Genomic DNA, 16677 nt, shown 5'->3' on the forward strand with positions numbered 1-16677 from the left:
TCAGTAGGATTACTCACAAAGTCTGTGAGAAAGTACGTAGACATGAAAGATATTTGCTAAGCAACAGACAAGAAGCTACCAAAAAAAGTGATCTGTGAGGTTAAAAATTTTTAAACATAAAGCATATAATCCTGTAGGACCTACACACATTAATAATGTTACGCACTGGGATACTTTATGTATTAATATTTCGTGGATTCCTTACATCTCCTGGTTCCTTATCCACATTAAAACATACAGATAAAACAAAGTATTCCTTTTGCTCCTTTGGTTGTTGTTCAAGAGTACGCCACATTTTATGTGTATTGATATTGCTAAACCAAACATGTTCACTCCATTAACCGTATTACATCCACCTAGAGCCACAATTGCCTTTTCTAAAGGAATACTTTAAAAATGAAAGCATCGTTACTATATAAAGTAAAAAAAGCTCTAGCTGAAATTAATGTATTGTCTACATTCAGTAGTACTATCAACATAACTGAACTTTCTTGTTCTTACTAGGGTTACCACAGAAAGGAGTCTAAAGCTATTAAATGAAATGTTACTGTTATTAAAAAAATATTCTATTTCAGTTTCATTTGTGGTTTTTTAAGAATCTTCAAATATTCAAGAGAATAAAACTACCTTGATATTAAAATTAAGGGTAGAGAGGTGGGGGTTTTTTTAAACATAAGCTTATTTAATAAAATTAAGGAATAAGTTGTGTGGCACCCACACACTGTAGAAAGCAAGTATTCCCTATAATTCCATGTTTTTATGCTTGTATATGCTATTCTTTCAGACGAGCAAATGGCACACAGCTCACTGTATAATGAAATGCTATGTATAAATATGAAAATTCCAATAAAGGAATGATATTAACCTTTAAAGTTAGGCAAGCACTTTACACATACAATGACATGCTTTCAAACATTTTTACATAAATGTGCAATCATGTGTTAATTCCTCATTTCTCAAGAGTCTTATCATGTATTACATGAGGAACTAAGATTCTAAGTCATCCTTTTAAGATATGTAAGCTCTTTCTAGTGTGTAATTACAATAATATGTAAAAAATACATTTTCATGTAAAACTGCATTTGCACTAATTGACTGATCCAATATAAACAAATGTATGTAATGACACACAACATGTTGGCACAAGAATATATTTTGTGTGTCTCTGTTATGGAAGAGGAAGAGTATGTCTGTGTGTCCATCAGTGACTGCATGCTTCTGGACTAAAGGTAACAATTCTTTAAAACATCTGGCTGAATGAATAGTACAAAGGGCATCTGAGCAGCAACTGCTTTACTTTATGAAGGACAAACACTTTGCTAAAATACCTCAAATAGAAGTTGTGTCGTTTATAATCTCATCTGTATGAGCTTTGTTAGTGACCTCGACCTTGTCAGCAAAAAGAAAAGTTCGACACACTATTAATAAGAAATCATTTGGATGCAAATTTTATCTGCAGTGTGGTGCCCTTCAATCAGGAGAAGTTCGCGAGAGAAAAGCTTTGAGCCACTACAAAACCGGCAGGCAACCCATCAAGCTTTTCAGTAAAATGATGTATGAACAGATTCTCTTGTACCCATTCTCAACAGAAGATTGAATGAATACTTGAGATATGAAACATGTAGAGACAACAAATAATATTCTCTTCAATTTTCTTATTTAGTAAATCTGGGTGATATATATTTTATTTTTCTATGAAGAAGGAAAACAGAGTCAGATTGAAACTTCATGGATGGGCTCTTGGGTGAATTCCGGGTAAAAAATGGAAGAGGCCTAACAAATCTTTTGGGAGAAAATGACAGGTCTCAGTTTTTCATCCAGCGAACCAGCAAGTGAAATTTCACCGAGAAAGGCACTGGGAGAAAGATTTGTGAGTCTTTGGAGGAAAAAGAAGGATGAGAGATTAAAACCTAGAGTACACACCTGATCTTTTTATGTAGTATATGACTCTTCTAAAAATGTTTTGCTGCTCCTAAACTTTGCAATACTTAGAAATTCTTTTAACTTATTTGACAAATATATCTTGCCCTTTGTCTACTCCTACATGAATTTCCATGCTTGGCTGCAAATGTTATCCTGCTCTGTAAGTAGGAATTTGAGATTTGGTATCCAAGAGAATGTTCCCATTTCCTTCTGGTTTGTTTATCAAGAAAGACAGTGCCATGAGAATAATGATTTGGAAATCATCATATTCTGTATTATTCCTTTCAAGGATAAAGCTCTCTCAGATGAGCAATATTTCACTATCTTACTTGAGCCTTCCTTAAAACCCTTTTTTAAGTGTCACAGATCCATGGGAGGGATGGGTGGGGGAAGCCATCAAGGGATGCCAGGCAGGAGGTTGTTCATGTTCTCCTGCTCAAAGTTTCATTGATCTTTTTGGAACTGTGAAATAAAAGTATGATACTTCCCATTTTCTTTCAATGCAGAAGATGAATAACTTTGATGGTATAAGGTGAGAGTCTATCTGCTGTTTCTTGCTCTTTCAGAAAGCAGGGAAGAAGAGAAGCTCAGCCAGGAGTTAAAGTATAAATATAGATGTTCAAAGAGCCTTAGATAAAGTATATATTAAGAGGCAGCTATGTAAGTAGGAAAAAGGTGAGAACAAAAATTTTGTTATGAGTACAAAATATTACCAACACTCAACGGTTTGACTTAGGGAAAAAATATTTCAACTAACTAAATCAAAAGACCAATAGATATGAGGAAAGGGAAGTGAAATTCAGTGTTGACAAACATCAGTTAAAGTCTTTCAAAAGATGCTATATATGTGTCTGTTTATTTATTTTCATATACATATAATAGTTTCTTACATGTACATGTAACACAGCCTGAATTCAAATGAACTGCTCAGTAAGATTTGGGCAGTGCTCTGAGCAGTGGAAAGTGAATATTTGCTCAATGAGCAATAAATTGGGAAAGAAACTGGAGAGAAAATTCCTAAATTCATGGGAAAATTAAGACACTCCCACTACACAATGCAAACAACTTGCTCTTGCTTTTCATCGGATTCATGCCATGCTACATTCAAACTGGAATCAATAATGACCCAATTTAGCTGAGCATTAAATTCAAAAGGTAAAAAGGACAAAATTCTGAATTTTCGGCTACACACAGAAGTCTATGAAAACTTTAAAAAAAAATGTTTGCTTACCTCAACACCCTGATAAAATTCATTACTAAAAGATCACAAGAAGTGGATAGTGAGGTTTCTCCTCTAGGGGAAAAGAGACTGGGATGAACAATAAATGGATGAATAGCTATTAACAGCATGCTTTTTCATATTTGTTTTTGTTCTTGTCACGTTTCACTTCTCACTGTAGAGTTTATGTCTATATTGAAGGTAACATCTAAAGAGTGAAAAATTTCTTTCAAGAATGACGAAAGAGATAGAAAGCTCATCTGACTAAATGAGTGGGCTTTAAAAGTAGGAACTCCAGAATTCTTTTCAGCAAGAGATTGCCTTCTAGTTGTATGTTATTCATGTAATTTATTTGTAACGCTTCATTCTAAAACTTTACAAAAATGCTACCTATAAAAACATGTTCTCTGATCTAGATTAAAGGAAAACATTACGTGGAGCATTATCAAAAACTTGTATTTGACATGAACTGCTGTTGATGTGCATTAGTAAATTGAAAACATAAGACATTTGCTTAAACATCTAAAAATTCTTATTGCTACCACACTCTAGGTACTGTTTCATACCTCATTTAAAATAGGAAAAAATACATATGTAATTTTGAAATTAAACAAGGAATATTTCTGAATGGGAGACAACTAAGTTTCTCCAGTTACACACAAGGAAAAGCAGAGATCAGAACTGGAACATGGACCTCTGACAGATTTAATCCAGTTGCCAAGTATTTCTTTCTATTTTGCTCTTCCAAAGAAGCTGATTTACATTTATGTTGTATTTGTCAGTCAGCTTGTATAAGCTTTCATACAGTCTTAGAAATGCTTTTGATGACATTCTGAAAATAAAACTTGGAAAACTTCAAAAACTTTTTATATGAGAATGTGTTCTTTATGGGATGATGCCTACAGACGACCTTACAAATACTACAGGGTGTTTCAAAAAGATGGACCCAATTTCAAAGCAGTATATTTCACAATGGCAATGGCAACATGTTACACATGTTAACAAAAAATTATAATTTGGTTAGTTTAATGAGTTATAAAATTTGAGTAACCTTTTCAAGTTTTAGTAGTCCTTTCAAGTGGTAAGAGTTTCATTCATGGGTTGTTTGTGGTTGCAGAGATGTAGGGATTTTAAGTTGGGTCCATATTTTTGAAACACCCTGTATGTTTCAAACATCTAGGAGAGTAACCATGGAAAACAGACTAGAACCCTTAGATATGTAAACTCCTATCTTCGTATTTGCTCTTAAGCATGTCAATAAAACAACATTATTCACATGAGAAATGAAATAACATAATTGCTACATTCCATCACAATATAATGTTGCACAGAACTATTAACAAATTAAGTATCCAGATGAATTCAAACGAAATATTAATAAGCTGGACAGAATATGGTAGAACTTTCATCTGTATTTTGCAAACTAATAACAAATACATGAGCATTTGCCCTTAGAGGAAGAATATGGTTAATAATATTCAGCTGAATAAAAAATACCTAAATGAAATAACTACAATAATATACATTTTTTCTTCATAGCACCAGTTCAAAGCTAAGCCTGGGCATTAGTGTGCTATAATTTCAGTGAAGGAAAATTTTAAGTGCTAGTTACCTGGCACTTTTAAATGATACATAAATTCACTGTAGATCTACAGTAAAAAAAAAGAAAAAGTTATTTAAACATTCATTGTGCCAGTATATTAAGAAAAAATAATTCGAAAAAGTCTTGCCTTTAAAAAAAAAAAAAAAGAGAAAACAAACACAAAAAAACCCACAAAAAACCCCCCTAGATTACAGTACCATTAAGTAGGTGCTGTTTTCAAAAATTATCAAGATGAGAAGCTCCAAGGTGGGGGGCGGGGCGCTGGGCGGGAAGAGGGGCAGGAAATCACTGTCTAAAAATATACATCTTATTTATGAGAACAAAATTAAATATTGCAATTATCAATATACATCATCTGAACCATGTTATATACATGTAGCAGTATACATAGCCTAAGTTTAATCTCATCTAAATTTAATAATTTGTTTAACAGGTAAGAACAAACATTCGGGCCAAATTTTCCAACATGGGCATAACAATTTAGACCACAAAAGAATAAGGTGAATTTATGTATCAGTATTTATTGAAAAGCTTCAACCGTGCCATGGTTTTAATGACAGAACTACTGATATTAATAGAGACAGAATTTTGCTTAGACTTAAACAAAGAAAAAAAAAAAAGGAGATAATAAAAAAAAGAAAGTATAAGGTCTTTGCAGAGACACTTGTCTCCTACTGTATGTTCCAATGACTTCCACAGCCAAAGTCACAGCATCAAAATGCTTCCTAGAAAGTTTGAGATACTACATGATGATCCTCTCTGTTCACTCAACTTACCAATGTTTTTGCACTACTGTTTTGAGACTATTGAGAGTATTGGGATGCACTGAACACAGTATACGCAGCTGGTCAAAGGAGGTGATCATCCCTCTGTATTCAGCCTTGGTGCAGCCTCACCTCAAGCACTGTGTGCAGCTCAGTTCCCCACAATTTGAAAAGGATGCTCAGGTACTTGAATGTGTCCAGAGCAGGGTGACAGAGCTGGTGAAAGGCTGGACGGCATGTCCTGTGAGGAGTTGCTGAGGACTTTGAGGTTCTCTGGTTTGGAGAAAAGGAGGTGGAGGGGCAATCTCATCACACTCTGAGCTCCATGAGGAGGAGACATGGAGAGGGAGGTGCTGAGCTCTTCTCCCTGCCATCCACTTAGAGCATGTGTGGGAATGGTTCAAAGCTGCACCAAGGAAGGTTTAAGTTGGACTTTAGGAAGCATTTCTTTACCAAGAGGGTGCTCAAACACTGGAACAGGCTTCCTGGAGAGGTGGTTGATGCCCCAAGCCTGTCAGTGGACAATGCTCTTAACAACGTGCTTTAACTTCTGGTCAGCCCTAAAGTGGTCAGGCTAGATCAGGGGTGTCAAACTCATTTTCATCAGGGGCCACATCAGCCTTACGGTTGCTGTCAAAGGGTCGAACATAATTTTAGGACTGGTAACTACTCCTACATTTATACAGTCCTCAAATTACGTTTGGCCATTTGACGGCAACCGCAAGGCTGATGTGGCCCCTGGTGAAAATGAGTTTGACACCCCTAGGCTAGACGATCCTTGTAGACCCTTTTCAGCTGAAATATTTTATTCTATTCTATCCTATATATTCTAAATATTACACCATATGGAAAATTTAGCTTTCTGCAACCTAGTGCTGCAATTTCTATAATTCTTGACAGGAGGAAGAAACAAAGTTTTCTTCTTCAGTATAAAATAGTCCAGGGTAAAAATAAAAATGTTTAGAGGGATATTTAAGTGGTGTATACAGGATAAAGTGGAGGTGTGATTGTTCATCAAAATTGTCAATTTATTCTGAAATATAAGGCTACCATAATAATCTTAAAATTATTGATACCTCTCTCCGTCGAGAAGCCCAACAGGTTTGTTTGATTTTCCAAACGACAGCAGCTACCAGCAGTAAGGATAAGAAACAACTGCAATTACAAAAAAAAAAAAAAAAGTAATTGTAACATAATGGTCTGGAAAAGCTTATGGTTTTAGGCTATCAAAGGTAATAAAAATACATCTAAGTGTGGAAAAAAAACCCCACAAAAATAGACAAAAACTAAACTCTACCAGGATGACAATAGTCAACCACCCAAGTTCAAAGTCAAAAGAGAATGTACACCTCTGATGCTGTGGTTGCCTCCATAAAATGCTATTACTGTCTCCATTAACATGATACAAGCTCCATTACAACCATCCACATACCCACAACAGTCCCAACAAATATGCCATGTATGTCCCACATCCAGCAGATGGAAAAAAAGGATGAACTACAGCAAAAAAATGATACCAATTTATACTTCTCTCAGTTTCTAAATTCTGAAAAATTTCCTGGGATGCTGATAACTATTCAGGGTGTATGATTAGTTTGACGAATCAGGTTTGTGCATGGCGATAGGTCTGTTTTATCATATTGAGTATTTCTACAACGAATTGCTCTGAGAAATCACCCCAAAGAACATTACCATGTTAAAGTCCCAAAGACACAACAGAAGAAAAAAACAACCAAAAACCCCAACAAAATTAAACTTCTGCAGTTCACAGTGGGAGTATTTATCTTCTCTCTTGCTCCAATATTTTTGTCTTCAGAAGATTTAGTCCATAAAAGATTTTGGTAGAAAGATGATTGAACTCTCAACCTCTTTTAGTGAATTTCTGGATACTGGCAAAAGGTTTCTAAAGTTGACATCTAATGTAAGCAGTCAGAAGATATGTTAACTTTTTAGACAGTTTTTTAATAAAAATATCTGGCTTTTCTAGCTGTGTGAAGAACTTTCAGTCATGTTAGCACATCTGCTGTACACAGTGTTTGCAATTAATAGAACCCCGTAGCTACTGAATTATACAAGTCATCTGCAGGTGGTTTTTGCCAAAATGCTTCAAAATCTCTTCTTTAACTAATATGGGAAATACCAAGAATTCCCTGAAGTTCAGGAGAACTGTGCATAAATGCAAAATATAATCATTAACAACGTTTCCCTGTATCATGCTGTAAATAGAACTTATGACCTAGAAGATAGTTTCCAGAAGTAATAGCTCATGGCATTCAATATTTATCCCTAATATGGAGACTATTGGAAAACTGTTCATGGCAACTGTAGTTTAATGTCACTATTAAGGTAATAGAATGATAGCACCTAATCATTCCTTGGTCTGCAAACGATAGAATCAGCTAGACCAGTGAATATTTAACAACAACCAAAAAAAATACCATTGTTCTGAGTATGGTCAAAAGTCACTTTCCAGAACAGAAGCTTTCATTGATGGTTATATACTACGAATTGATACAGCTTTCTGTCAGTATCTTATTCACCCAAAGCTCTTTTCACTACAAGCTTTCAAAATTCTTTTTTATCAATTTCTTCTTAGAATATCCTTGAGAAATCCTGCCAGAGTGAAGCTAAGTTTAAGAGAGAAAAGTACCAAATACATAATGTGGTTTGTGTGTAGAAAACACAATTAACAGCTTGGTTTTTTACTTAAGAAACTTAATTCTGTCTGTTTAGCTCCAAGAAGGCTGATTGTACTGAACCTTAAAGTAAAAAAATGGTTAAAAGATCATTTCTAGATGAGTCTGACATTCCTCTTAAGAGCCAATGTCAACTGCCAGCATTTTTTTAGCAGTTTTTTAATGTTCTTTGGGAATTAGGGATTTTTATGGAAAGGAAGATATATTCTCCTCCTCTCCTTGTAGGACCATTTTAAATACTGTGTTGAGCTTTTATTGGTTCTTGGCACAGATCCTTTTAAAAACAAGGGTACTTGGAATTTTGATTGGTTCTGATCAATGGATCAGAACAGTTCAGCATATCTAAGAACCATTCTGCCAATACAAAATTGTTGGAAGAGTCAACGATCTGTAATAAAAGGATGCGAGAGGGCAAGTGCTAGTTCAAGAACCTTGGGGAATTCAGAAGAGAAATCTCAGCCTTACCCTTTAATGAGTCTTGGTGTAAATCATCTTTCTACAGGGGTCGTCACTGAAAGAAGCTAAGGAGCTAATGCAGTAAGAATATTTTAATTGATACACCGTTTTATTAACACAGTATTTCTTACTAGACGAGTTTCTATTAAGTGGTTTTTTTACAACATAATAGCTAAGTAGCACAAAGAAAGCTATGACAGAAACTGATCACCAGAGAACTTCCACTGTTTTGTTTAATGCATCACTTGGGTTGACACACTGATTTCACTTTTTAAAACTTATCTTTGCCTGTCTCTCTTTCTCCAGGCTCCTTTCAAAGCAAGTACAAGCTGACTGTGAATTTATATTTGACATCTAGGGAAAAGCAGAACCTTAACCCCTGCGCACTGACCACCAGAATAGATGCACTTTTGCAGCAATATCTTTTAAGCTTTTTACACCAATAGCTACTTACAAATACGATTTCCCAGAAATGTTTTCCCTATCATATACTGTACTGTCTAGCTAGTAACTGCAACAGATGCTTAGGGGCAACATCAGAGAATGGATATGTTGCTATAATTTGGCATGCTGTCCATGAAATAAGGGTAAGCCATCTCACTTGGTTTTCTCCTCCTCTACAGTCCTGCCAAACATGTAAACTAGGGAAACACCAGCAGCTCTGTTTAAAATGAACTCAAAGCTACTGGAATTTGAAAAACATGAATACAATGAAGGCAGCTGGACACAAGAAACTAAGAGAGCCTTGCTCTGTGCAACTGCTTCATTATAACCAGGAACTGAATCCCTTTCCATGGAAAATTCTGTCCTTCACATTTATTAATTCCTTGAACAAGTCTCTTAAGCTAGCAGAAGAAAAAAAAATGGAGAGTTCTGGCTGGAAACTCCGGTCAAATTGCTTCTGTGCTCTGTACATTGATGGAGCTTGGTCACGCATTAAACTTTCCTGTCAGTCAAAACACCATTTAGTTACTGTGCAAAGTCAAAATCAGAGATAAGTGTTTAAAAGACACACCCATAAAAAATATAAATCATTGGAAATTACAGCTCTGATAATGTGAAATGTTTACTTAACACTTTTGTATTATTTTTTTCTGTGCAAGTACATACAAAATATTTAATTTTCTTCTCTGTTTTTTAATATAAGTAATCAGAAGGAAAAAAATACCAAAATTCATGTTAACAAAGAGAATACAGACATGGAAAACAGATTTTGCCAAACTAACCTGGTTCCAGGCTGTGGTGAGATAATAGCCTTCATTTATTTAGGACAATAAAAATTAAAGTTGACTGCAAAGGATCTCACAATACTGAGTGACTTGGCAATAAAATCAGAGAATGAAATTCAGTGCCAATAGCTGAAGGCAATGTGCACAAGAAAAAAAAAGTCTAGCTACAAATACACAATGATAGGTTCTAAATTAGCAATTACCATTCAAGAAAATGGTCTCGAAGTCATAGCAGATAGTTCTTTGAACATATCAACTGAATGTTTAGTGGTAGTCAAACAGCAAATAGGATTTTAGGAGACTTTAGAAAAGGAATAAGGAACAAAACAGAAAGCATTGGGATGCCAGTGCACACATCTATAGTATGTTTGTATCTTGAAGCAGCCATCGTCTCATCTCAAAAACAGTTGAACTAAAAAGGTATAAAGGAGTATAGTCAGCTTGGCTAGGGGAATGGAATGGTAGCAAAAAAAAAAAAAATCCTCTTTTTGTTTTTGAATAAATAGACAGTTGAAAGGAGACATGATAAAGACATAAACATCACAGGAAAACAGTGTAACAGCAGGACAAGTATAGATGGAGGCTCTCCAACCCCCCAGTACACTTCTTAGCTCCTTCTTAAGACAGACATGTAAGAAAAGAAAGCACAACCACAAATAATATGGCAAATCAGAAATCAGTGCAGTGCAAAATGATCAAATTAAAAATTGGCCAGCTGACATCTCAGAAAGAAATTGTCAGAAGGGGACCAACATCAGAAACAGAAATTTCTAGACAGGTTTGCAAGGTTCCCACAGTATCAGATCCAGTCAGTTTTGATGATACTGATATATAATAGCTGAGAGGTTCATACACGATACAAAGACTGAAAAAAAATGATTAATGGTAATAAAGACAAAGAAATCATACAGTGTGCCAACTGGTCAATTACACCTATTTTAGCTTGCTTCTTTTTTTTTTTTTTTTTTTTTTAAAGGCAATGACCGCTAAGTTGTACTTACAAGGACAAGGAATCTAGGCCCCACTTACAGAGCAAAGGATACGTATTCCCCTTGGAATGAGGAATTCCCAAAATAATTTAGAGATCAGTGTGAATGACCAACTCAGTATGAATTGCTGCAGGGATGCTGAAGCAAAAAGGGTTAAAACAAACTTAAATACTCAGGTGTGCAGTAGTTAGCAGCACTTGGGAGATGAATTTTTCACTCTACGAGGTATTGCCAAAACAGATACTGTCAGATGTGTTCTTGAAATTCTGGTCTTTGCATTATTCTAAAGGAGGTTGGAAACATGGAGAGAATATAGAGAAGAATCACAAAAAATATTCAAAGGTTGGAGAAAATATTTTACTGACAATGATTTAACAAGCTCAATCATTTCACTTTTCAAAAAGGTCAAGTGGTGACTTGCCTATGGAGTGTATGAGTTTCCACGGGGAGAAAATACCAAGGCTTTAATTCATCTAGCACAGAAATGCATGGTAAGCAGCAATGGCTGGAAGCAGACACATTTGAATTAAACTCAGACATTATGATGATTTATTTTCTGTATCATAAAATGATGTTATATATACTGGAAAAGAATATTTGACTATGCTGCAATCACCAGATAATCTAAGGTACAGAAAATGATGGATGGTAGACAGGGAGTACAAAAAATAAGTGTGCTTACACAGACTTGTCCACATGGTCAGAGATTGGGTCCAGCATTTCCGACTCTCTAGTCGAGACTCTGAATGACATTGAATAAACAGATGCCTTTGCGATGCAGATGGCTTATGAAACGCTGATCCCGAGTACAGACAGAGTGAATGACTTTCTGCACTTTTGAATATAAATCTTCCCAACAAGACAATTATCATGCTAAGACACACTTAAAATCATAGCGGCCCAAGCATTATCAGGATTTTGTAGTCTCCAGAACAAAGAAATTATCTGCCAGAAGATAATGACACAGCTTTGCACAGTTGCCCATTCAAACCATGTGGAACAAAATCAGGGGAAACACTAAAAAAGAATGCTTGAAAATGAGCAATTCATCACCAGTGGTGTGCATTGAAGGCTGATTGAAAGGTATCATCTTATTATTGAGTAGGAGACAAGAAACAATTAGGGAACGGATGAACTGAAGAGGAAGCCCTGGACATAAGTGTAATAGTTTAGGTCCAGCACAGCAGAGGACAATGGCCAAGGAAGGGCTGCAAGAGGACAACAGGGTCCAGCAGCAGGGGCTCGGCTGGACAGATGGTCTTCCTGGAAGGGCTCTAGGTAGTGTGAAAAGCGTAATACTGATTTCATAGAACACAGAAAACTGTAAGGAATAACGGCTACCTGCATAACTATTTTTGCAGTGTATGAAGTTTTTCACTTACAGAGGTCATATTTGGACATATTTAGTGAGGTTCACAGACCTCGCAGAGGAGCGAGAGGGCAGTTTTCCATAACTGAGAAACAATTTTGTGCGTTTAGGAGGCAGACTGAAAACTAAGATTAATCACTAGCACAAACTGTAAAGGGAATTAGTGGATACATTGCTGTTTGGTCTCTGCAAATGAAAACGAAACCTGTAGATCATCTTTAAACAATATCAAATGACAGGGATAAATACAGGGGAAAAATCTGTGAAATGTAATGATCAGAGTGGTTGGACCAGATGAATTAATGACACATTCCTGCCTTGAACTCTATGAATGCATTATAAACATACTACAGAATTCCTTTGTTCATTAAATACTAATGCCTGTAAGTTATACATTGCATCAAAAGAGCACTTCCGTTAAAATGAAATAATTTACTTATTTTCGTAGTGATGTAAAATGAACTAGTGAATTAAATATAAATACTTTAATGACCAATATTGTAAATGGAAGGCAAACAGAACAAAACAAAAATTTCCATCCTCACTATTTCTTTTCCCATTCTCTTATTATTTAACATGCAAAGAGAAATAAAATGTCCAAAAATAGATGTAAACATTCATGCACGAATAATTGTTGCTTCTATGATTTTACTTAAGCCACTAATTTGCATAATAATTCATTATAAATTTACACGTTGGATGAAAGCAAGCACTTCTTCAAACTTTACCGTAAGCCTAGTATAGTTATAATTCTATTAGCATTAAAAATTGTGTGGGGTTCTACTTGAGCACCCATGACAGGGAACAAAGCTCAGTGGCTGCACACAGCTGAGTCCCTCCACTACCCCTGGTTAAGCACACCTTGTGAGCAGCCTATCTGGGCCAGCACAGTTTGTTGAGACTATTTTAACAACTCACAAGAAAAATGACGATCTGTTTGCTTGACTGCAGCATCACACTAACATTGTCCCACTGCCACTGTGCTCAAACACGTGGGGTAGACAAGTTCTTAGGTTCCTGGGGCTGTGCCTGCATTGCTGGTTTAGTCTGGATCTGGAGAGGGCTTTGGAATTAATCCCCTGACTGTCACCACTGTTGTGCTTCGTCTGATACCACGGAGCAATCTTGGAGCTCACGATGCAGGAGCTGAACTGGAAGATGTGCAATGGACACTCCAGACACAAATGGGCTTTCAGTCAATGGAACTGAACTACAGCTAGTCCGAAACAAAAAAATGACAAGGTGCAGATAGTGTGGATGTCATGTTGTTCTCAGCAACATTTTACTCAACACATGTTCTCCTCTTTGTCCACACTGCTCACTAACAGACACGTAAGAACCCAAAGATTGCTTTCAGAAAGTTATTTAGGTGCAAAGCAGTCTCACTGACTGCCCACATGTGTATACCCACACATATTTTAAAAGCTCCTCCCAAGTCTTTTTTTTCAAAATAGGAGTTGGGCCATCAAGGCAACCATTGCTATATTAATTGAACCTTGCTGTCCTGAGTGAGACTATAGTTAAATAGCCCTCTAGATCCACTAATCTCATGTCCCTTAACTCCACTGTCTTTGCAAAAATAACAACAAACATAGGCTTCCCCAAACAGCAACCTTAACAGTGACCCTACACTGTATTAATGTTTCTCTTTCATATTAACTACAGTATTTTTAAACATGAACACAAATAATAGCATTCAGTAAAAAACCTGATGACAAAAAGCTTTTTAATGTAGATACATGCAAAGGAAAAGTTTCGTATCTAAGTTAATGTTTCTAAATTATTATTGCAGAAGTTTCTTAAGAGATCACAAATACTGTTTTTCTAAGAATTGTTTTTCTGACATATTATTTACTATATTTTTATTGGCAAATAGAGCACATTTTAATTGATATGTTATAAAGCAAGCACAATTCTAAAATAAAAATAACCAAACAATTATTTTTCTAGAACCATGATTTTGAATAGCAATTATTGTCACAGCAATTGATTTCTCTCATTGTACTTGACAAGAACATTGTGTTTATGATTATGATGTGCTTGGCTCAGCCATCCTTACTCGTGTTAACTAATACACACATGACAAGGAGCTCCAAAGATTTCAACAGGATTATCTGAAGTACAAAGCACTGTAAACATAATATTAGGAGTCTGATATGTATGAGAGCAGTATAATTTTTTTAATGTTTTTAATGATTAATTAAACCGCTCTGAATCACACAGCTTTACAAACACTGTTATAAGTAGGAATATTTCAATGATTAGCTGTTCTGAATGATTCTGGGAATTAAGTATTATGTTTCCAAATTAAAACATGTGAAGACGTTGAGGGAAAGTAGCTTTGGCTGGCAATACAGTAGGCTATGCAGCTTCCAAGCCCATGGAAATGCATGTGTTGGGTCAGCAAAATAAATCTTTTCTGACCTTGTGGAGCCAAGACCCACCAGCCAGCAGCATTTGCTGCCTGGTCTAAGGGAGCTCTGGCTGCCACAGTGAGGGAAAGACGGTACTGACTAAGCCAGGATTACCATCCAGGTGATACAGGACTTTCCTTCCCTTATTCTTGCTGGTCATGAGAAATCATACCAGCACCAGCAGCTTTGTGCAATGGCTGCACCCCACACTCCATTTTCTGGAACCAATGAACTAATAGCTGGGCAACCCTTCCCTCTTCACCTACACACATTTTATTGTTGTACATACTTAAATATGGCTGTTGCTCTTTATTTTTCCATCAGCCTAGATCTATGTCCCATTCTGAGTCAGATTTGTCTTGCCTCTGTTGTTTTAATAAAGCAATAGCTCCTGAGCTGCAACTTTTCCCCCATGGTTTCTCCATGAAATAAAGGACACCAAGGGAAATTTAATTCAGCTCTGAACCTTCTAAACTTGAAGCCATATAAGGAGTTCAAACCCTCAGTTTGCACTTTCCAAACTGGAAAGGGAAGGAAATACCTGAATATGAAGTAAACTATCTGCGATGGTATTTAAAACTTCAAGTATTTCTAAAAATCATTTAAATGCAAATTTGTATTTATTTATTTGTCTCCCAAATGGAATTTACACAAGTTAAGCAACACCTTTCAAGCTGATTTGAAACTAATTAAGTGCATAATTCTTATCCAGATGACAGTGGCTAAAATGCTATTTTTGGATGCAGTCCTGAAAAACCATATATTCCCATAAATAAATCTTGCATGAAGTGGCTCGTGAAAGTCACATAACTGCCCCTGAAATTCACTTCTCACAAGTCCACAACTACCAACCTTCTAAAAAACAGAATAGCAGTTCTACTAATCTGGTCCTCCCAGGCAGAACATTATGTTTGATATGAATGCACAGTAAAGAATATCCACATTAGATTTGTTTTACTATCATGGTTGCTTAACAAAACGGCATCTGCACAGAGATGCAGTTCATAAAATTACTGACCAAGGTTTTAAGGATTTACAAACATCAAAAGGGCATAAAGAAATACCTTAGGTCATAGATTAAAAAACACATTCATATATGGAGAGTTAACTGAAAGCATTCTTCTTTAATAGATGGCAACAGGAAAGCTATATGCCCTTTTCTGAGGCTCACACAGCAAAGTAATTGCCATGAACAGCTTTGCAGGTATAGAAAACACTAATATATAGTTATTCTAAGGTGAGAAAAGGCTTAGGGTGTATACAACGGGTATCAGAATTTAGAATAAGCTCAACTGTTAAATGGTATAAGCTTTTCTATTTGTTTGTATATTTAACCTTAAAAAAAAAATAAAAAGGGATGCCAAAATTCTTTTTCAGTTAGGATTCAATGATTTCAGATTCCTGCATTTCAACATCACATTCTGCAATGTCAGCCTAACACCTAGCAAGTAATGCCAGTGCAGACTCAAGTTACACTCCAAGGAAACATCAAAGCTTTGTGAAAATTTCCACCTAGTATCAAAGCAGTCCTTTCAACCAAGAAGAACAGGAGACCACATCTAAAGAATTTCCTCCTCCTGGTGCAGGAAAATACTACAGTTCTTATCTTCATGGCATCTGTCTCTTAAAACAACACACAAACTGAATATTTCCACTTGTTAACAGATGTAACTGGTTTTTATCCCACTTAGAATAAATAAAAGGAAGAAGGAAGGCTGAGATGAAGCCATGAACAAAACAATTTAGCTGTTGAGTAAAAATTCAGTTCACAAAGTATGCCAACGTCCTCTTTCCCTGGAGACATTGATGATCCCAACCTTTATAAATGAAATCTTTTAATAGACGAAGGGCTGGGAGGAGACTCTACTCCCACATAATAAACTCCTGTTTTACTCTACGTTAGAATCAGAAAGATTAGATATTTTTAAGAAGCAAATGGAAGTTCGGCAGGTGAGTGTAACAGATCTTTCTATAGAATTTCACTCACACAGAGCAGATGGACATGAAGATGAACA

At 35.9% G+C, this 16677-nt stretch overlaps 1 protein-coding gene across 1 annotated transcript in view; it reads right to left on the reverse strand.

Moving 5' to 3' along the window:
- Positions 1 to 16677, reverse strand: part of ATRNL1 (attractin like 1) — a 491115-nt gene that overhangs the window by 214220 nt on the left and 260218 nt on the right. The window contains exon 26 of the mRNA XM_065639123.1: positions 6586 to 6664. Within this exon, the coding sequence (XP_065495195.1) occupies positions 6586 to 6664 (79 nt within the window). The remainder of the gene's footprint in view (positions 1 to 6585; positions 6665 to 16677) is intronic.

Source organism: Caloenas nicobarica, chromosome 7, assembly GCF_036013445.1.
Source record: "Caloenas nicobarica isolate bCalNic1 chromosome 7, bCalNic1.hap1, whole genome shotgun sequence".
Classification (NCBI taxonomy): Eukaryota; Metazoa; Chordata; class Aves; order Columbiformes; family Columbidae; genus Caloenas; species Caloenas nicobarica.